The 21724-nt window shown below is 44.8% G+C and overlaps 2 protein-coding genes across 2 annotated transcripts; both read right to left on the reverse strand.

The window, feature by feature from the left end:
* Positions 1-3: 3 nt before the first annotated feature.
* Positions 4-4404, reverse strand: LOC123053241 (ABC transporter B family member 29, chloroplastic). Its single transcript, XM_044476690.1, has 10 exons — positions 3668-4404; positions 3367-3453; positions 3164-3271; positions 2806-3072; positions 1974-2057; positions 1387-1603; positions 1139-1224; positions 719-906; positions 492-621; positions 4-407 (listed from the first exon to the last, which is right to left on the reverse strand). The coding sequence occupies exons 1-10, from the start codon at positions 4277-4279 to the stop codon at positions 243-245; spliced, it is 1944 nt and encodes a 647-aa protein (XP_044332625.1). The 5' UTR covers positions 4280-4404; the 3' UTR covers positions 4-242.
* A 2870-nt stretch (positions 4405-7274) lies between these two features.
* Positions 7275-8155, reverse strand: LOC123049370 (uncharacterized). Its single transcript, XM_044472298.1, has one exon. It carries the CDS (start codon positions 8027-8029, stop codon positions 7505-7507), a length of 525 nt encoding a protein of 174 aa, XP_044328233.1. The 5' UTR covers positions 8030-8155; the 3' UTR covers positions 7275-7504.
* Between the last annotated feature and the right edge of the window lie 13569 nt (positions 8156-21724).

Here is a 21724-nt window from a genome sequence, read left to right on the forward strand (position 1 = left end):
TAATTTGCTGATTCTCTCTTGCGTGGCATTATCGTTAACTGCATCACTTGGTTTGGTACCTGATTCTGACGTTCAGCGATTTGGAAGCCCAAATGCGCTTATTACAAATGGAGCTTTTCTGGCCGACAGGCGTCCATGGAAACATGCTGCTTCCACCGTCTGATCACTCATCAAATCATGCCTGCGGGCCTGCGGCTCAACGTCTGCATTGCAGCGCAACAAACCACTTTTCCCTCATAGTCTCAAGCCTCTCCTAATTCTCGACTGAGGACATCTGGTGGTGAACCGAAGCGGCCATCTAGGGACAAGAAAGCCGACCTCGTGACCTCTCGCAATTTACCGCCCTCTAGTAAAACAATTCTATCAGCCATCAGGATCATCTCCAGCCGATGAGCAATGATGACAACCTGAAAATGTGGGGAGAACATCATGAAAACAGGCAGACATAGAAATCTCTGAAGAACGATACTCCTACTGCATACGCCACTTACAGTGTGGCTTGCCATCAAATTCATCAGTGCTTCTTTCAGTAGCAGCTCAGACCTGCTATCCAGAGCAGACGTTGCTTCATCCAGTACCAGTATGGAAGAGTTCTGGTAGATCGCCCTTGCGATAGATAACCTGAGGATTGAAAATACGCATGGTGTTGGCTTGAATGAAACATCGAAACCAATTCAGTCAAAAAAGCTGACAGACATTGTGCTGGGGAGAATTTTACCTTTGTTTTTGCCCGCCACTTAAACTAGAACCTCTCTGTCCTACATACGAGTCATATCCCTCTGGCAATATCTTAATGAACTCATCGGCATTGGCAATCTTAGCAGCATTCTCAACTTTTCTCATATTAATATCTCCCACAGGGTTGCCATACGCAATATTTTTAGCAATTGTACCGGAAAATAACATCTATGAAATAAGAAGAAATGAACATGCATGAAAACAATGGCAGTGCAAAATGTGTTTAGTCCAACATGTAGAAATATTAAATTATGTGTGTTGGAAGCTGAGATACCACCAAAACAGAGTTCCATCAGGAGTTGCAAACAAAAGATTACCAAGATATCCTTTCGAACACCCCAAATGAGATGCTTTGAAACCGCAAAGACACAGAAGGAAATGATACACCACAGGTACTAACCGGGTCCTGTGAAACAAACGCAATATGTGTTCTCAAGCACTGCAACTGAATGTCTTGAATATCATGGTTGTCCAGAGCTATATATCCTAAAAGGGAAGTTTATCGATAGCCATCTTAGAAGATAATCATGAAGCTTAGATAACCAAGAAAACCAGAATTCATGATACCAAACTTGAGCTAAAAAGGTGAAACATGTAAGACCGTTTACAGATTCTGCACCAATGTACTACTGATGTTCAGTTCAATACCACTTTGTGGATGATAAAGACGGAGGAGTAATTTGGCAAGAGTGGTTTTCCCTCCACCAGATGGTCCAACAATAGCAATAGTTTCTCCTGCTCTGATATGAAGATTCACACCATCTACTGTTGGTGGCATACCAGCAACATATCTAAATGTAACATCATGGAACTTAATATCTCCCTTAACAGAATTTAAGTGAACTGCACTTGGTTTATCCCTCACCTACAGCACACGAAAGCAGCATGGATGTATGAGTTGCGACTTATGATAGAAAATTTCCTTGATAACAGAAATTCAAATCCAAGAACATAATACCACAAAATTATACTTTCTCAAAGGTATATGCTATGGAATTCGTTTCTCACACAACCAAATAGACTTCTTTTACCTTCAAGCAGTTTTCCACTAGAAAAACGTAATTAAAACCCCATGATCATCCAAACCAGAAGAAAATTACTTTAAGGATATTGCATTTCTCGAAAATAATACATATATTACATACATAAGAAACCTTAGAAAAAAATACTAATGATTTGTTCGATGATCTTATAATTTTAATAAAAAGCAGTCCTTAACAAGAGATGGCGATTACCTCAGGGATGAACCTTGTTAAATCAAATATGCGTTCTAATGCTGGTTCTCCTTGCTTATATTCATTGTATGCCTTGCCAAAATCCTACGCATGGAATAGATTCCCGTGAGAACCAAATCAAGAGTGTTGGAAGGAAGTGGTGCATGATAACATGCAATAAGACATGATGATACAAAGCATACTCAGAAATTCTCAAAAAGAGAGTTAACGCAAAATGAAATTCTCAAAAGAAAATGATACTCCCTCCATTCCCTTATACAAGGCCACTTTTGACTCATAATTTTGGTCAACAAAATATGGATTATATGTCATAAAAAATGTATCATTAGAAAGTTCTTTGAAATTTGCATCCAATGACGTACTTTTTATGGCATATAACTCACTTTTTGTTGATAAAATTAATGGTCAAAGTTAAGTTTATTATCATACTTATACTTACCATAAAAAATTGATGATATTTGCTTCTATACAGCTACAGAAATAAAAAGCAACAACAATTGTTTTTGCATATTCCGGTACAATAGCTCTTCAGGTGCAACAGGGTTTTTTTGGGGGGTGGGGGGTGGGGGTGGAAATGCTGTATGCGTCCCGTCAAATGTAAAAGAAGATGTGCACGTAATTTTTCTTTTCTTCAGAGGACAAATGATTAATTAGTTGGACTCCCAATTCTATGAACATCATCAATCCGATGCAAGAAAATGATATTAACACAACATCCAAATGTTTTATACACTTATTTGTACTTCAGTAACATTCATGCAGGGGAAATAAGCGACGATACAGCATATAGTAAGAATTGACAAATGTAAATGCTCAGCAGCAATTGTGATACCTGAATAGGCTCAACAAAAAGAGCAAGTGCTGTTAGGAAAGAAAGAAACCCCTCGGGATCAAATGTGGTTCCAGAAACTGCTACTGAACCAGCACAAAGCACTACCAGGCCTGCAATGTATGTAGTACGAACAGCTTGAGGTATGAGAGCTTTCATCTTCTTCTTACCCAAATTATTCTTCAGATCAACAAAAGCCAACTCATGGAATCTTAACATCTCTTTGTGCTCCCCATTGTTTACCTTCACAGTGAGCATCGATGGAAGTACCTACAGAGGGCATTCAAGTAAACAACAATTTTTCGTGCATAGCCTTGTATGTTTGTTATACATGAACTAATTGAGTGCTACTGAACCAGACATCGTTGAGATAGGCTGCGAGCATGGCGAGGCTAAGATGCGCCTCCTTGGATATTTGACGGAGTCTTTCACCAAGCTTTGCAATGACTATGGACATGCATGGAATTACCTATCCATGTAATGTAGAGTGGAGATTAAACAGTGCACACATAACTATAGAAGTTACCATGAAAGAGCAGGCCAAACTAGTATGAGATTTGTTACCATTGCTGCAACTAATGAGAGCTGGGGATCTATCGCCACCATTTGAGTACCCATTGCTATCAATTGCAAGCTTGTCGGCACAATTGTCTGCATGAAAATGAGAAATAAAAATTAGCATGGCACAATTACCAGTGCAGTAAAACGATCCACTATTCCATGACTATCAAGTATGAGGAACGTTAAAAAAAGGGAGTGAATTTCTACAATCAATGATTATACTGACTGCTGAGGGAGCATTTCTCCAAACAGCTTTCGTACATTTTATCAAACACGTCTATCTAGCAGGGTGCAAGAACCTCACATTGAGAACAGAGTACACAGCGTCCGCAACGTCGTCCGCCTCATCCGTGATCCGGTGCGCGATGTCTCCTGCGGCCATCCCTTCTCTGCCATCGAAAAACGCGAGGTCACGCGCAAGCAAACGCTCGAAGGCGCGCTCCCGGAGGCGCCATACCGCCCGCAGCGCCGCCTCCCAGAGCAACGCCTGCTGCACGTACGCCGCGGCCGCGCGCGCAGAGGCGAAAGCCGCGAGCGCGACCACGCCCCTGGAAACCTCGGCCGATACGCCCCCGCCTACGCCGGCGGCCAGAGCGCGCGGAAGGCGCCCCGCGGCGGGCACCGTGCGCGAGAGGCAGTACACGGCGGCGGCGGCGCACGCCCACCCCTTCGCGATGGTCCGCCACTCTGCGGCGACGTAGGGGAAAACCTCAGAGAGCGGATACGACGGCGGGGGCGAGCAGTCTTTGGCGGCCCGCACGCGGAGGCGGATGGAGCACGCGGTCGTTGCGGTTAGAGCTAGGGCTCGGGAGCGCGATATAGCTCTGCCGCTTCGCAGTGAGATGTTTGGGGTGAATGCTCGGGATTGCGAGGAGAAGGTTGGAAGAGGTGCAGGATTCGCCATCGCCATGGCCATAGTCCATGCCGATACCTCGCCGCGGCGGCGCTGTGCGCTATGAAGCCTGGAACGCGATGCGAAATGTGCGGGAAGAAGAGGTTCTCTTCTGCCGGACGAACTGACCCTGAATCCCAAAAAATATGTTTTCCACGTTTGCAAATCGGTCAATTGAGAAGGAGAACGTTTCGGTCCACCACGACTGTGCCGATTTTGTCAACCTCAATCTGAAGATAATGTGCTCAGAGTGATAGAATGTGTGCATACGTTCATAGTAGAAGTGAGGGTAGGGTATGTGCATATATATCAACATATGTGTTGTATTGTGTTAAGATTCTTTTAAGAAGGAGAACGTTTTCAGAGTTTCATGGGGTAAATTGAATCAAATCATAGTTTAGGATTGTGACGTGAACCTTAGAACAAGTTCATTGTGGGTAAAGTGCACTTTTGGTATGAATCAAGTCTATTTCAAAGAAACACAGTACAATCATAACAGACGCTTACATAGAGGCACACACTCATCTCTATGAACACACATATTTATAAATTGCCCATATGAGCATTTTTTCGAGAGAATCTTGAGACTAGCCACAATGGGTACTAACATAGACTAGTAACATGACATGTTACTAGTCTATGTTGCTACCTCTATAGTGGGGAGTAACATATGTGTGGTAACATGCAACACTTCATTTATTAGGCTATAGACACATCTTGCCTTGATATGTGTGATGTTACTCATACTAGTAGTAACTAGCTATGTTACCACTTTCATCTCTTTCTTCATTTATTGCAATGCCACATCATCTATTTAACCTAGATATGTGTGATGTTACTACCTATGTTACTCCCACTGTGGGTAGTCTGAAATTGACAAAGTCGTCTTAGATGCCTCGTAGTTGACGCTCACACTATACCGCTTAAAAAGTAGGGCCGAAAAGCCTGTAATACATCCTAAAAATGCGATCACATGTGTTAAATCTAAGGCCCTGTTTGTTTGGAATTCTGGGACCGGATTTAGCTTTGCCAGTGAAGCCGAATCTAGAATCTGAAACAAACAGTTGTTTAAAATCAGCTTTGCCAGTGAAGTTGAATATGGATTTGGGCAATATTTAGTGCAATATCCTGAAACACCTTAAAGTGTACTTTGGTGGCGAATCAGCTTTGCTAGTGAAGCGAATCCATATGTGATTAAAATCTAAGTGAAACTGAAACAAACAGGGCTTAAGACTTGAACCTAGATGGATAGCTTTCACCACAAAAAATCTAATCATGTGAGCTATGCTCAGTTCACGATTGAGCCTAGAATTGAAAAGTTCATATTGGACATAGGACGAAGAGTATTTTGATGTCACAACTGGACTCATACATTTCAATCACTGGATTCGAATTTACTAAACCTCCGTTACAAAAGAAGTATGACTAAACAAATTCATATTTTTGAGGTGACTAAAAAAATTCTTTACTATAGAGTATTATATTCAATAAATTTGTGGGTCTCCTTTTTCTAACTTGTGACATGGGCTAATTTTCTCTATGACCATTTATTCATCTCTATCAGGTATTGCTCGATTTTATTTAATAAATTACAAGGGCGAAATTTAAATTCTTTTCTTTTGCGAAAATATCAAAGGTCATATATCAAGTAGCACATACCCTTGCAAAAACACTACTACAAAAATTAAAAACTACAAACCAAGTCATTGTGGTGCCTAAGTCTTCTTCCTACGACATCCAACGTCGAGGTGTTGTGAGCAAAAGTTCGATGCTGACTGGACCTCCATCTTAGCTGATAAACTTGTTGAGATCTAGGAGCTTGGAGAAGCAGCAGTCGAGAGGCCATCTATGTAGACCAGAACACGCCCGCGACCAATCTGCAAAGTAAAGCCCCGTAGAAAAAAAATGCCAGAGAGGGCCTAGAGAACACCCTAGATCTGGCCAGACCGGAAAACAAGCCTTACACACTCTTCGAGGAAGCCGGGATTGGCCAAACTTTGTTCGTCGGAAATAAACACTAAGATATTACAAGCAAGCCTTTGGGCCAGCTACACCTGGCGTTGTTAATGAAAGTGATACCTGAACTTTTTAGACGATTTTGTGAAATTTTTGGGAATATAATAAGGTTATTTTATTTATTCAAAGTTGTATGACAGCTATCTCTAAAGACATGTGTCGCCTATCTACACTCTTTCCCATAAAAATATTTTTTATTATTTATTTTTATTAATACTAAAGTGAAGTATATGAAAGCCACTTCTAAAAACACTTTGGATACACCTACGCGCCTTGTTCCACAAATAAGCTCAAAGTAGCTTAGGTCCTCCTCACATAGATAATGCCCATCAGTTATGCCCGTTGGCACAATCGCCTTCTTCGAATGGTGGTCGTATGGCATGGAAGCTACCCCCATCTTGCATGCGTAAGGGCATGGACTCGATTGTCATCCTCACCGCCTGAACCATCTGAAAGCATCATAATGCATGCATCTTCGAGAACGCTCAACCATCTGTCATGGCCATGATCAGCTCAATCGAGGAGGAGGCATAGCGTTGGAGAAAGGCAGACACCCGCAGCATCGATTGCATCATCCGTGTAACTTGGTGACTAAATCCTTTGGGCTGAGCAACCTTCCCTCCTACTCTAGGGTATCTGCTACTACGCTCTAGTGCGCACGTAGTATGGATATCCACCCCTTGTATTCTTTTCACTCTCTATAAATAAAATGATACACTATATCTGTATTTGCGAAAAATATGCCCATCAATTATGTTTTTTTACCTTGAGTAATTTTTTGTTGAGTTGACCTTGAGTAAATATTTAAGGTGTATGGGAGTAGCTTCCATTTACAAGTGCACCTTGACTGTAAGAGTTGAAATTAGAATCTTTTGGGATAAAAACTAGTTGAGTTACATTATGATTTTGAGTGTAATACTGAAAATGGTTTTTTTTTGTATGGTTTGTTTATGCGATTGGTGTTTGTTGTGTTTGAGTGATTGAACTGTCTCTATGCAGTATCTCAGTTATTGAACTTCTCATGCAATGAAACAGATTAGATCAAGCGACACTTGACCGCGTGAGCGATGATTTGCCGCGATTGTTCCAGCCATGCGTGGATGGATTATACGGGAAGGCAAGATGATCACGACCAACGTTAACGGAAGGAGAGGAATAACTCGAGTGATGTCACCGACGCACTAATTTACAGATCAATCTGGTGGATCGGCGCCTCAAAGTGCGCTTGCTTTCCTAGTCTTGCGCCACGGCCGTTGTGGCGCGTGATCCCGCGCCGGCGACGCATCGGCCACCGGTCTCAGGGTGCATAAACAGCTTGAACCTCCCGTCCTCCTTGCATGACTGGAGCAGCTCCTGCGACGGCAGCCGCATCTGCCGCAGCACGAGCCGGCCGTCCTCCCGGTGCGCCCGGAGGGTCAGCCACGGCCGCCCGCCCTTGCCGATGACCGATATCGGCGGCGGGAACGCCCTCCCGCTCCTCGTCCGCCTCGGCATCACGAACCCTTGGTCGGCTTCGTCGTCGACTTCCTGGAGGTGGTGTTGCTGCCTCTTGCAAGACTGGGCCCAGCCTTCGACCGCGGGGACGCCGTCCATGGCGACGTCGTCGGGGTCTAAGCTCTCGGCCCCGAGCGCCTCGGTGAGGAGGTCGGAGAAGGGGTGGAGCGGTGACGGTGATCTCAATGATGGCGCCGGACGGGGGCGCCCGGAGGGCCAGGTTGGGGCTAAGTAGGGCGGGAGGTGGAGCGGTGGGGGCGCCATGGCCGAGTGGACGGACGAACGGTCGTCGCGCGCAAGGGGAAGCACAGTGGTGGTGGATGGCAGTGTACGCGACGTACGTACGTGCGGCAGAGGTGGCCGGCCGCCGGCTATATATCCGTAATCGCGTGATGGCAGTTAAGATAATGGCGCCGATCGAGCTGATCGAGAGCGGGTCTCCGTGGGGGCCGGTGGTGCGCAGCCTCGGCTTTTGCGCTCGAGCGGGCGCATGCATGGCGATATGGCACGGATCAAGCGCCAACGGTAGGGGCCACTTGAGATACCTGGCCTCTCTCGGCTCTCGCTATCCGCAGAAACAGTCGTTTGTTGAAAGTTGGATAATGTGATCCGAACTAGTAGTTCGGAACTAAACGATCATCACCAACACGGACCTTCAAACCTCCCGCATTAGTTCGGATCATAAAAGTCATCAAACACGGTTATGTATCAATCCGCGCAGAGTCCAGACCATTTCCAAGCCCTCTTCTGACCGTCCAAACCCACCCAAACCCCTTCTTCCTCGCCCGAGTGTTCTCGCCCGGTGCCAGCTGCCCACATTCATGTCGCTGTAGGGCGTGCCACTCCACATTGCAGACGGCTCAGAACGGACGCGACCTCTCACTGCCTCCGCCATTGAAGCGGCGCGCCGACTGAGGGCGCCACCCGCTGCACGTCCGACTGAACACGCCTCCTCACCGCATTGAAACGCCTCCAATAAACCCGCGTGGAAGCCGAGAAACCTACTCCAGCCACACGTTCGTTCACGACCGGGCTGGCATTAAACGCAACGCCAGGCAAGCTTCCCCATCCGCACTCTATTTAAACGAGGCCAGACGCTGGGCAAGACTCGCACCACTTTGCCGCTCCCCATCTCCTTCTTTCACCATTTTCTCTGCCCTTTCGATGGCATCCGACGAGTAGGAGAAGCAGTTCTCCTGCATAAAAGCCGGCTGGGTGCAGGCCCGCCGAGCCCGCCGGATATGAGCGAGGCAATTCGTTGCTCCACCTCCCTCGCCTGGCCGACAGAGCAAGTTGCCGCCCCATGCCGGCGCGTGGTTCAACAACTCGCCACTCCAAGCCAGCTCGCGGCGGAGTGGCGAGTTGCTCCAGGCCAGCACGGCGGGGAGCACGGCGGCACAGGCATCATCGTTGTCGTGGCCGATGCCACGTCGTACCGCCCCTCCTGTGCCTGCGACTGCACCATCTGTCGTCAACGCGTGTGTAAACGTGTCCTCCCGATAGAGAAAGAAGCCGGCTGTGCGGAGATCAACGAGTCGGTGGCCAGCGCGTCCGCGTCCGCCGCCAACATCGAGGGAAAGTAGAACACGGGAGGCCGACGCCGCTTGGGTCCCAGGAAGACCACCGCCGAGGCGATGCCGATGTACACAGCCGGTGTCTTGCCCGGTTCTTCTTCAGTGCAGACCATCGTCGGCCCCCGTCTAGGCTTCACGAAAGCGGAGGCGCCCCTTCCCCTCCGCCGAAGCATCAGCTGGCAGGGAAACGAGCTACCCTTTGCGCTGAAGTATATACCTCCCGGCATTTTAGTGCAGGCTACCCGACATGGGGAAGACAAAGCGATCCGCCGCGGCCGACAGTAGATTAGTGAAGTGTATCCGTGTCGTAGGAGTGGAGCTCCGCGCGACCGTATGTGCATATAGTTTTGCCATTTTTAGTTAAAATAGTCCAAAATGTAAACGTTTTCGGCCGATTTATATGAAATCCGTTATGTTTATATAAAATTCGGCCGTGTTTGCAAGAATTTCATCCGGTTTGTTGAAAAAGAGTTTGAAATGTATGCAACTACGGTTGGATGGCTGCCTTCCGCATCCGTGTTCACGGATTGGTCCCCCCTGTCTGCGGACGGATGCGGGAGGAACTTTGCGTGTCGCCATTGGAGATGCCCCAATAGTGTCAAAAAATAATTTTAGATTATGAGACAGTGGGAGTACCATTCTACCAATATGTGTATACCTTGTCATGTCCAGCTTTCTTTTTTAAGGAGATGTCCATCTTCCTTTGACGTTTGTGCTGCAAGGCCGAGCGTTACAGAACGCCAACGAAATCCGCGTGATGGAGGACGCTGTGAACCAACCTGTGGTTAGATGGTTAGAGAGACAGTGATATCTCCAGCCCACCAGAGTTTAAGTCCTAGTGCTTGCATTATTCCTGGATTTATTTCAGGATTTCCGGCGATGCGCTTCTAGTGGGAGGAGACGTTCCTGTCGACGACGAGGCGCCTACGGTGACTTCGTAAATCTAAAGATGATATGCCGGCTCAGTCTCTCGAAGATGCTCATACGGGTAGGGTGTGCGTGTTGCGTTCATAGGGGTGAGTGTATGCGCGTATGTTTGAGCACTTCCGTCTGTACGGTGCTAAAAAATTGTGAGTTAAAACTTTTGTCATGGTAAATCAAATTTTTTTATGACAAATTATATTCTTTAAGGATGGCAAGTTAAGTTGACGAGCGTGGTAAATCCGTCTCAATTCATTTTTGTTAGAAAATTGCCTTGCTTGGGCACTAAATTTGCCGTCGTCACGTCAATATAGATTGTCATGCCTAAAAATCTAACCTCAGATTTTTAGTGTTTTCTTTTATTTAAGTGGGCAAAAGTGTTATTTTTTCTTTGCAAATAGTGTTATGTTTTTTGTGCGAGGGTATGTGTGTAAAGTTGTGTTAAGTGTTTTTGTCCAATTATTACTCCTATAAAGGATGCTGGAGTACCTGCCTTCTAGGGGGCTTCGTGAAGGAAATATGCCCTAGAGGCAATAATAAAGTTATTATTTATTTCCTTATATCATGATAAATATTTATTATTCATGCTAGAATTGTATGAACCGGAAACAAAATACTTGTGTGAATACATAGACAAACAGAGTGTCACTAGTATGACTCTACTTGACTAGCTCGTTGATCAAAGATGGTTATGTTTCCTAGCCATTGACATGAGTTGTCATTTGATTAACGGGATCACATCATTAGGAGAATGATGTGATTGACTTGACCCATTCCGTTAGCTTAGCACACGATCGTTTAGTATTCTGCTATTGCTTTCTTCATGACTTATACATGTTCCTATGACTATGAGATTATGCAACTCCCGTTTACCGGAGGAACACTTTGTGTGCTACCAAACGTCACAACGTAACTGGGTGATTATAAAGGTGCTCTACAGGTGTCTCCAAAGGTACTTGTTGGGTTGGCGTATTTCGAGATTAGGATTTGTCACTCCGATTGTCGGAGAGGTATCTCTGGGCCCACTCGGTAATGCATATCACTATAAGCCTTGCAAGCATTGAAACTAATGAGTTAGTTGCAGGATGACGTATTACAGAATGAGTAAAGAGACTTGCCGGTAACGAGATTGAACTAGGTATTGAGATACCGACGATCGAATCTCGGGCAAGTAATATACCGATGACAAAGGGAACAACGTGTGTTGTTATGCGGTCTGACCGATAAAGATCTTTGTGGAATATGTGGGAGCCAATATGAGCATCCAGGTTCCGCTATTGGTTATTGACCGGAGATGTGTCTCGGTCATGTCTACATAGTTCTCGAACCCGTAGGGTCCGCACGCTTAAAGTTTGATGACGGTTATATTATGAGTTTATGTGTTTTGATGTACCGAAGATAGTTCAGAGTCCCGGATGTGATCACGGACATGACGAGGAGTCTCGAAATGGTCGAGACGTAAAGATTGATATATTGGAAGCCTATATTTGGATATCGGAAGTGTTCCGGGTGAAATCGGGATTTTACCGGAGTACCGGGGGTTACTGGAACCCCCAGGGGGTTTAATGGGCCTACATGGGCCTTAGTGGAGAAGAGGAGGGGCGGCCAGGGCAGGCCGCGCCCCCCTCCCCCTCTAGTCCGAATTGGACAAGGGGGGGGAGCCCCCCTTTCCTTCCTCTCTCCCTCCTCCTTCCCCCTTCTCCTACTCCAACTAGGAAAGGAGGGAGTCCTACTCCCGGTGGGAGTAGGACTCCTCCTGGCGCGCCTCCTCCTGGCCAGCCGCCTCTCCCTCCCTTCCTCCTTTATATACGGGGGCAAGGGGGCACCCCATAGACACAACAATTGATCATTGATCTCTTAGCCGTGTGCGGTGCCCCCCTCCACCATAGTCCACCTCGATAATATCGTATCAGTGCTTAGGCGAAGCCCTGTGTCGGTAGAACATCATCATCGTCACCACGCCGTCATGCTGACGGAACTCTCCCTCAAAGCTCGGCTGGATCGGAGTTCGAGGGACGTCATCGAGCTGAACGTGTGCTGAACTCGGAGGTGCCGTGCGTTTGGTACTTGATCGGTCGGATCGTGAAGACGTACGACTGCATCAACCGCGTTGTGCTAACGCTTTCGCTTTCGGTCTACGAGGGTACGTGGACAACACTCTCCCCTCTCGTTGCTATGCATCACCATGATCTTGCGTGTGCGTAGGAATCTTTTTGAAATTACTACGTTCCCCAACACTTCGAAGGCGAGAGGCCCCTCTGCGCCGCTAGTTTTCAGGTGGCATGCAATGAAGGCCTCTTGGGGGCACTCTACACCGTCCGATCTGCCAGAACTGTGCGCACCCGAACGACCCGTCTGGCGGTCCTTGACGGGTGGACCACAGGCGGGCCCGGGGCCATCGTTATGCGGTGGTTTGGTGCCGCCCCCACGCGTGACAAGCCATCCGGACCCGTCTGTCGGCATCTTCGCCCCGTGTCAGGTTGTTCGGTTGCGATAGGCGGTGTACACGATGTTTGCGCATTGTTGGCATGGGCGGGTCAGCAGGCGCGTGGCCATCGTCATGCGCTGGTTTTGCGTCGCGCCCACGCTAGACGAGCCATCCGAACCAGTCTGTCGACATCCTCACGCCGCGTCGGGTAGTTCGGTGATGACACGGGTGCACGCGACGTTTGTGCATCGCTAGTACGGCCGGGTCGGCGTGCACGTCCTGTTAGAAATATGCCCTAGAGGAAATAATTAATTGGTTATTATCATATTTCCTTGTTCATGATAAATGTTTATTATTCATGCTAGAATTGTATTGACCGAAAACTGAATACATGTGTGAATACATAGACAACACAGTGTCCCTAGTGAGTCTCTACTAGACTAGCTCGTTGATCAAAGATGGTTAAGGTTTCCTAACCATAGACATGAGTTGTCATTTGATAACGGGATCACATCATTAGGAGAATGATGTGATGGACAAGACCCAACCATAAGCTTAGCATCAGATCATTTAGTTTATTTGCTATAGCTTTCTTCATGTCAAGTATCTGTTCCTTAAACCATGAGATCGTGTACCTCCCTAACAATGGAGGAATACTTAGTGTGTATCCAAAGTCACTTCGTAATTGGGTGATCATAAAGGTGCTCTACAGGTATCTCCAAAGGTATCTGTTGGGTTGGCATGGATCAAGACTAAGATTTGTCACTCCGTATGACAGAGAGATATCTCTGGGCCCTCTCCGTAATACAACATCTTAAAGAGCTTGCAAGCAATCTGACTAGTGAGTTAGTCACCGGATCTTGTATTACAGAACAAGTAAAGAGAATTGCCGGTAACGAGATTGCACTAGGTATGGAGATAATCGAATCTCGGGCAAGTAACATATCGTGATTAAACAAATCCTTGACATCGTGCTTCAACCGATAAAAGATCTTCGTGGAATATGTAGGAATCAATATGGGCATCTAGGTCCCGCTATTGGTTATTGACCAGAGAGGTGTCTCGGTCATGACTACATGATTCCCGAACCCGCAGGGTCGCACGCTTAACGTTCGTTGACGCTAGAGTAGTATTGGGATATTTGACAATTGGTATCCGAATGTTGTCCGGAGTCCCGGATGAGATCCCGGACGTCACGAGGAGTCTCAGAATGGTCGAGGGGTAAAGATTTATATATGGGAAATCATATTTTGGGTTCCGGAAAAAGATGCAGTTTTTTGGTATTGTACCGTGAAGCTTCTAGAAGGTTCCGAAGGATTCTGGAAGTCCACAAGTGGGTCCACCATGATCCAAGGGCTGGCATGGGCTGAGGAGAGGCACCCTGGCCTTATTGTTCTAGGCGCACCAAGTCCTCAAAAGCCCATGTGGCTAGGGAAGGGAAAAAAGGGGAGTCCTAGTAGGAATATGATTGGACTTGGAGTCCAAGTCCTCTCCCCCTTGGATGTGAAGGAAATATGCCCTAGAGGCAATAATAAAGTTATTATTTATTTCCTTATATCATGATAAATGTTTATTATTCATGCTAGAATTGTATTAACCGGAAACTTAGTACATGTGTGAATATATAGACAAACAGAGTGTCCCTAGTATGCCTCTACTTGACTAGCTTGTTTATCAAAGATGGTTATGTTTCCTGGCCATAGACATGTGTTGTCATTTGATGAACGGGATCACATCATTAGAGAATGATGTGATGGGCAAGACCCATCCGTTAGCTTAGCACTATGATCGTTTAGTTTGTTGCTATTGCTTTCATCATGACTTATACATGTTCCTCTGACTATGAGATTATGCAACTCCCGAATACGAGAGGAACACTTAGTGTGCTATCAAACATCACAACATAACCGGATGATTATAAAGATGCTCTACAAGTGTCTCCGATGGTGTTTGTTGAGTTGGCACAGATCGAGATTAGAATTTGTCACTCCGATTGTCGGAGAGGTATCTCTGGGCCCTCTCGGTAATGCACATCACTATAAGCCTTGCAAGCAATGTGACTAATGAGTTAGTTGCGGGATGATGCATTATGGAACGAGTAAAGAGACTTGCCGGTAACGAGATTGAACTAGGTATGATGATACCGACAATCGAATCTCGGGCAAGTAACATACCGATGACAAAGGGAACAACGTATGTTGTTATGCGGTTCGACCGATAAAGATCTTCATAGAATATGTAGGAGCCAATATGGGCATCCAGGTTCCGCTATTGGTTATTGACTAGAGAGGTGTCTCGGTCATGTCTACATAGTTCTCGAACCCATAGGGTCCACACGCTTAAACGTTCGTTGACGATATAGTATTATATGAGTTATGTATGTTGGTGACCGAATGTTGTTCGGAGTCCCGGATGAGATCACGGACGTGATGAGGAACTCTGGAATGGTTCAGAGATAAAGATTGATATATGGGATAATAGTGTTTGGTCTCCGGAAGGGTTCCAGAATTCACCGGAAGGGGTTCCAGATGTTTCCCGAAATGTTTTGGTACGAGAACACTTTATTTGGGCCAAAGGGGAAAGCCCACAAGGTTTTTGGAAAGCGCAAAAGGAAGTTTTGCGGAGTCCAGGGGCCAGACGCCAGGGTCCCTGGTGTCTGGGTCCAGACGCCGGGAACCCTGGCGTCTGGCCCTGGAGTCCGAGAAGGACTCTTTCCTTTCGGGTGAAACCGACTTTGTGGAGGCTTTTACTCCAAGTTTCGACCCCAAGGCTCAACATATAAATAGAGGGGCAGGGCTAGCACCCAAGAGAGATCAAGAATCACCAAGCCGTGTGCCGACAACCCCGTCCCCTCTAGTTTATCCTCCGTCATAGTTTCTGTAGTGCTTGGCGAAGCCCTGCGGAGATTGTTCTTCACCAACACCGTCACCACGCCGTCGTGCTGACGGAACTCATCTACTACTTCACCCCTCTTGCTGGATCAAGAAGGCGAGGACGTCATCGAGCTGAACGTGTGCTGAACGCGGAGGTGCCATACGTTTGGTACTTGATCGGGATGGATCGTGAAGTTGTACGACTACATCAACTGCGTTGATAAACGCTTCCGCTTTCGGTCTACGAGGGTACGTAGACACACTCCCCCCTCTCGTTGCTATGCATCTCCTAGATAGATCTTGCGTGATCGTAGGAATTTTTTTGAAATACTGCGTTCCCCAACAGTGGCATCCGAGCCAGGTCTATGCGTAGATGTTATATGCACGAGTAGAACACAAAGAGTTGTGGGCGATAATATACTGCTTACCAGCATGTCATACTTTGGTTCGGTGGTATTGTTGGATGAAGCGGCCTAGACCGACATTACAAGACCGCGTTCATGAGACTGGTTCTACCGCCGTGCTTCAAACACAGGTGGCTAGTGGGTGTCTGTTTCTCCAACTTTAGTTGAATCGAGTGTGACTATGCCCGACCCTTGTTGAAGGTTAAAACAGCACACTTGACGAAAAATCGTTGTGGTTTTGATGCGTAGGTAAGAACGGTTCTTGCTAAGCCCGTAGCAGCCACGTAAAACTTGCAACAACAAAGTAGAGGATGTCTAACTTGTTTTTGCAGGGCTTGCTGTGATGTGATATGGTCAAGACGTGATGATATATAAATTGTTGTATGAGATGATCATGTTTTGTAATAGTTATCGGCAACTGGCAGGAGCCATATGGTTGTTTCTTTATTGTATGAAATGCAATTGCCATTTAATTGCTTTACTTTATCACTAAGCGATAGCGATAGTCGTAGAAGCAATAGTTGGCGAGACGACAACGATGTTTCGATGGAGATCAAGGTGTCAAGCCGGTGACGATGGTGATCATGATGGTGCTTTGGAGATGGAGATCAAAGGCACAAGATGATGATGGCCATATCATATCACTTATTTTTGATTGCATGTGATGTTTATCCTTTATGCTTCCTATTTTGCTTAGTACGGCGGTAGCATTATAAGATGATCCCTCACTAAATTTCAAGGTATAAGTGTTCTCCCTGAGTATGCACCGTTGCTACAGTTCTTCGTGCCGAGACACCACGTGATGATCGGGTGTGATAAGCTCTACGTTCACATACAACGGGTGCAAGCCAGTTTTGCACACGCAGAATACTCGGGTTAAACATGACGAGCCTAGCATATGCAGATATGGCCTCGGAACACCGAGACCGAAAGGTCGAGCGTGAACCATATAGTAGATATGATCAACATAGTGATGTTCACCATTGAAAGCTGCTCCATCTCACGTGATGATCGGACATGGTTTAGTTGATATGGATCACGTGATCATTTAGATGACTCGAGGGATGTCTATCTAAGTGGGAGTTCTTAAGTAATATGATTAATTGAACTTTAATTTATCATGAACTTAGTCCTGATAGTATTTGCATATCTATGTTGTAGATCAATAGCTTGCGATGTAGCTTCCAGTTTATTTTTGATACGTTCCTAGAGAAAAATAAGTTGAAAGATGATAGTAGCATTGATGCGGACTTGGTCCGTGATCTGAGGATTATCCTCATTTGCTGCACAGAAGAATTATGTCCTTGATGCACTGCTAGGTGAGAGACTTATTGCAGGAGCAGATGCACATGTTATGAACGTTTGACAAAGCTCGGTATGATGACTACTTAATAGTTTAGTGCACCATGCTTCACGGCTTAGAACCGGGACTTCAAAAATGTTTTGAACGTCACGGAACATATAAGATGTTCTAAGAGTTGAAATTGGTATTTCATACTCATGCCCGTGCCGAGAGGTATGAGACCTCTAACAGTACTTTGCCTACAAGATGGAGGAGAATAGCTCAACCAGTGAGCATGTGCTCAGATTGTCTGGGTACTACAATTGCTTGAATCAAGTGGGAGTTAATCTTCCAGATAAGATAGTAATTGACAAAGTTCTCTAGTCACTATCACCAAGTTACTAGAACTTAGTGATGAACTATAATACGCAAGGGATGACGAAAGTAATTCCCAAGCTTTTCGCGATGTAGAAATCGGCGAAGGTAGAAATCAAGAAATAGTATCAAGTGTTGATGGTTAACAAGACCATTAGTTTCAAGAAAAGGGTAAAGGGAAGGAAAGAGGAACTTCAAAGAAGAATAGCAAGCAAGTTGCTGCTCCCATGAAGAAGCCCAAAGCTAGACCCAAGCCTGGAACTGAGTGCTTCTACTGCAAAGGAAACATCACTGGAAGTGGAACTGCCCTAGATACTTGGAGGATAAGAAGGATGGCAAAGTGAACAAAAGTATATTTGATATACATGTTATTGATGTGTACTTTACTAGTGTTTATAGCAACCCCTCAGTATTTGATACTGGTTTAGTTGCTAAGAATAGTAACTAAAACAGGAGTTACAGAATGAACACAGACTAGTTATGGGCGAAGTGACGATGTGTGTTGGAAATGATTCCAAGGTTGATAAGATCACCGTCGCACACTCCCTCTACCTTCGAGATTAGTGTTGGACCAAAATAAATGTTATTTGGTGTTTGCGTTGAGCATGAATATGACTGGATCATGTTTATTGCAATACAGTTATTCATTTAAGTCAAAGAATAATTGTTGTTCTGTTTACATGAATAAAACCTTCTATGGTCATACACTTAATATAAACGGTTTATTGAATCTCGATCGTAATGATACACATATTCATAATATTGATGCCAAAAGATGCAAAGTTGATAATGATAGTGCAACATATTTGTGGCACTGCCGTTTAGGTGATATTGGTATAAAGCGCATGAAGAAACTCCATGCTGATGGGCTTTTGAAATCACTTGATGTTTGCGAACCATGCCTCATGGGCAAGATGACTAAGACTCCGTTCTGCGGAACAAGGGAGCGAGCAACAGACTTGTTGGAAATAATACATACTGATGTATGCGGTCCGATGAGTGTTGAGGCTCGTGGCGGGTATCGTTATTTCTAACCTTCATAGATGATTTGAGTAGATATGGGTATATCTACTTGATGAAACATAGGTCTGAAACATTTGAAAAGTTCAAAGAATTTCATAGTGAAGTGGAAAATCACCGTAACAAGAAAATAAAGTTTTTACGATCTGATCGTGGAGGCGAATATTTGAGTTACGAGGTTGGTCTTCATTTGAAACAATGTGAAATAGTTTCGCAACTCACGCCACCTGGAACACCACAACGTAATGGTGTGTCCGAACGTTGTAACCGTACTTTATTAGATATGGTGCGATCTATGATGTCTCTTACCAATTTACCACTATTGTTTTGGGGCTATGCATTAGAGACACCTGCATTCATGTTAAATAGGGCACCATCTAAATCTGTTGAGACGACACCGTATGAACTGTGGTTTGGCATGAAACCTAGGTTGTCGTTTCTTAAAGTTTGGGGTTGTGATGCTTATGTGAAAAAGCTTCAGCCTGATAAGCTCGAACCCAAATCGAAGAAGTGCGTCTTCATAGGATACCCAAAAAGAAACTTTTGGGTACACCTTCTATCACAAATCCGAAGGCAAGATCTTTGTTGCTTAGAATGGATCCTTTCTAGAGAAGGAGTTTCTCTCGAAAGAAGTGAGTGGGAGGAAAGTAGAACTTGATGAGGTAATTGTGCCTTCTCCCGAATTGGAAAGTAGGTCATCACAGAAATCAGTTCCAATGATTCCTACACCAATTAGTGAGGAAGTTAATGATGATTATCATGAAACTTCGGATCAAGTTACTACAGAACTTCATAGGTCAACCAGAGCACGACCCGCACCAGAGTGGTACGGTAATCCTGTACTGGAAGTCATGTTACTAGACCATGATGAACTTACGAACTATGAGGAAGCGATGATGGGCCCAGATTCCCTGAAATGGCTTGAGGCCATGAAATCTAAGATGGGGTCCATGTATGAAAACAAAGTGTGGACTTTGATGGAATTGCCCAATGAACGACAAACCATAGAAAATAAATGGATCTTCAAGAGGAAGACGGACGCTGATAGTAGTGTTGCTATCTACAAAGCTCGAATTGTCGCAAAATGGTTTTCAACAAGGTCAAGGTGTTGACCACGTTGAGATTTTATCACTCGTATCGATGCTTAAGTCTGTCCAAATAATGTTAGCAATTGTCGCATTTTATGAAATCTGGTAAATGGATATCAAAACTACATTCCTTAATGGATTTATTAAAGAAGAGTCGTATATGATGCAACCAGGAGGTTTTGTCAATCCTAAAGGTGCTAACAAAATGTGCAAGCTCCAGCGATCCATTTATGGACTGGTGCAAGCATCTCGGAGTTGGAATATACTCTTTGATGAGTTGATCAAAGCATATAGTTTTATACAGACTTGTGGTGAAGCTTGTATTTACAAGAAAGTGAGTGGGAGCACTACAACCTTCTGATAAGTATTTGTGAATGACATATTGTTGATCGGAAAGGAGTATTTGAAAGGAGTTTTTTCAAAAGAAATACCTCGGTGAAGCTGCTTACATATTGGGCATCAAGATCTATAGAGATAGATCAAGATGCTTGATAATATTTTCAATGAGTACATACCTTGACAAGATTTTGAAGTAGTTCAAAATGGAATAGTCAAAGAAAGAGTTCTTGACTGTGTTGCAAAGGTGTGAAGTTGAGTAAGACTCAAAACCCGACCACGGCAGAAAATAGAAAGAGAATGAAAGTCATTCCCTATGCCTCAGCCATAGATTCTATAAAGTATGCCATGCTGTGTGCCAGACCTATTGTATACCTTGCTATGAGTTTGGCAAGGGAGTACAATAGTGATCTAGGAGTAGATCGCTGGACATCGGTTAAAATTATCCTTAGAGGACTAAGGAAATATTTCTCGGTTATGGAGGTGACAAAGAGTTCGTCGTAAAGAGTTACGTCGATGCAACCTTTTAGACCGATCTAGATGACTTTGCGTCTCAATCTGAATACATATTGAAAGTGGGAGCAATTAGCTAGAGTAGCTCTGTGCAGAGCATTGTAGACATAGAAATTTGCAAAATACTTACAGATCTGAATATGGCAGACCCATAGATTAAAACTTCTCTCACAAGCAAAACACGATCACACCTTATTACTCTTGGGTGTTAATCACATAAGCGATGTGAACTAGATTATTGACTCTAGTAAACCCTATGGGTGTTAATCACATAAAGGTGTGAACTATTGGTGTTAAAACACATGGCGATGTGAACTAGATTATTGACTCTAGTGCAAGTGGGAGACTGAAGGAAATATGCCCTGGAGGCAATAATAAAGTTATTATTTATTTCCTTATATCATGATAAATGTTTATTATTCATGCTAGAATTGTATTAACCGGAAACTTAGTACATGTGTGAATATATAGACAAACAGAGTGTCCCTAGTATGCCTATACTTGACTAGCTTGTTTATCAAAGATGGTTATGTTTCCTAGCCATAGACATGTGTTGTCATTTGATGAACGGGATCACATCATTAGAGATTGATGTGATGGACAAGACCCATCCGTTAGCTTAGCACTATGATCGTTTAGTTTGTTGCTATTATTTTCATCATGACTTATACATGTTCCTCGGACTATGAGATTATGCAACTCCCGAATACCGGAGGAACACTTAGTGTGCTATCAAACGTCACAACGTAACTGGGTGATTATAAAGATGCTCTACAGGTGTCTCCGATGATGTTTGTTGAGTTGGCATAGATCGAGATTAGGATTTGTCACTCCGATTGCCGGAGAGGTATCTCTGGGCCCTCTCGGTAATGCACATCACTATAAGCCTTGCAAGCAATGTGACTAATGAGTTAGTTGCGGGATGATGCATTATGGAACGAGTAAAGAGACTTGCCGGTAACGAGATTTAACTAGGTATGGTGATACCGACGATTGAATCTCGGGCAAGTAACATACCGATGACAAAGGGAACAACGTATGTTTTTATGCGGTTCGACCGATAAAGATCTTCGTAGAATATGTAGAAGCCAATATGGGCATCCAAGTTCCGCTATTGGTTATTGACCAGAGAGTTGTCTCGGTCA

This window comes from Triticum aestivum, chromosome 2D (assembly GCF_018294505.1).
Source record: "Triticum aestivum cultivar Chinese Spring chromosome 2D, IWGSC CS RefSeq v2.1, whole genome shotgun sequence".
Lineage (NCBI taxonomy): Eukaryota > Viridiplantae > Streptophyta > Magnoliopsida > Poales > Poaceae > Triticum > Triticum aestivum.

Coding starts and splice junctions, on each gene's coding strand:
- LOC123053241 (XM_044476690.1), bottom strand. CDS start 4,279: ATGGCCATGGCGATGGCGAATCCTGCACCTCTTCCAACCTTCTCCTCG. Junction 1,604..1,973: donor TAACAAGGTTCATCCCTGAG/GTAATCGCCATC, acceptor CGTGTGCTGTAG/GTGAGGGATAAACCAAGTGC. Junction 408..491: donor ATTTGATGGCAAGCCACACT/GTAAGTGGCGTA, acceptor CCACATTTTCAG/GTTGTCATCATTGCTCATCG.
- LOC123049370 (XM_044472298.1), bottom strand. CDS start 8,029: ATGGCGCCCCCACCGCTCCACCTCCCGCCCTACTTAGCCCCAACCTGG.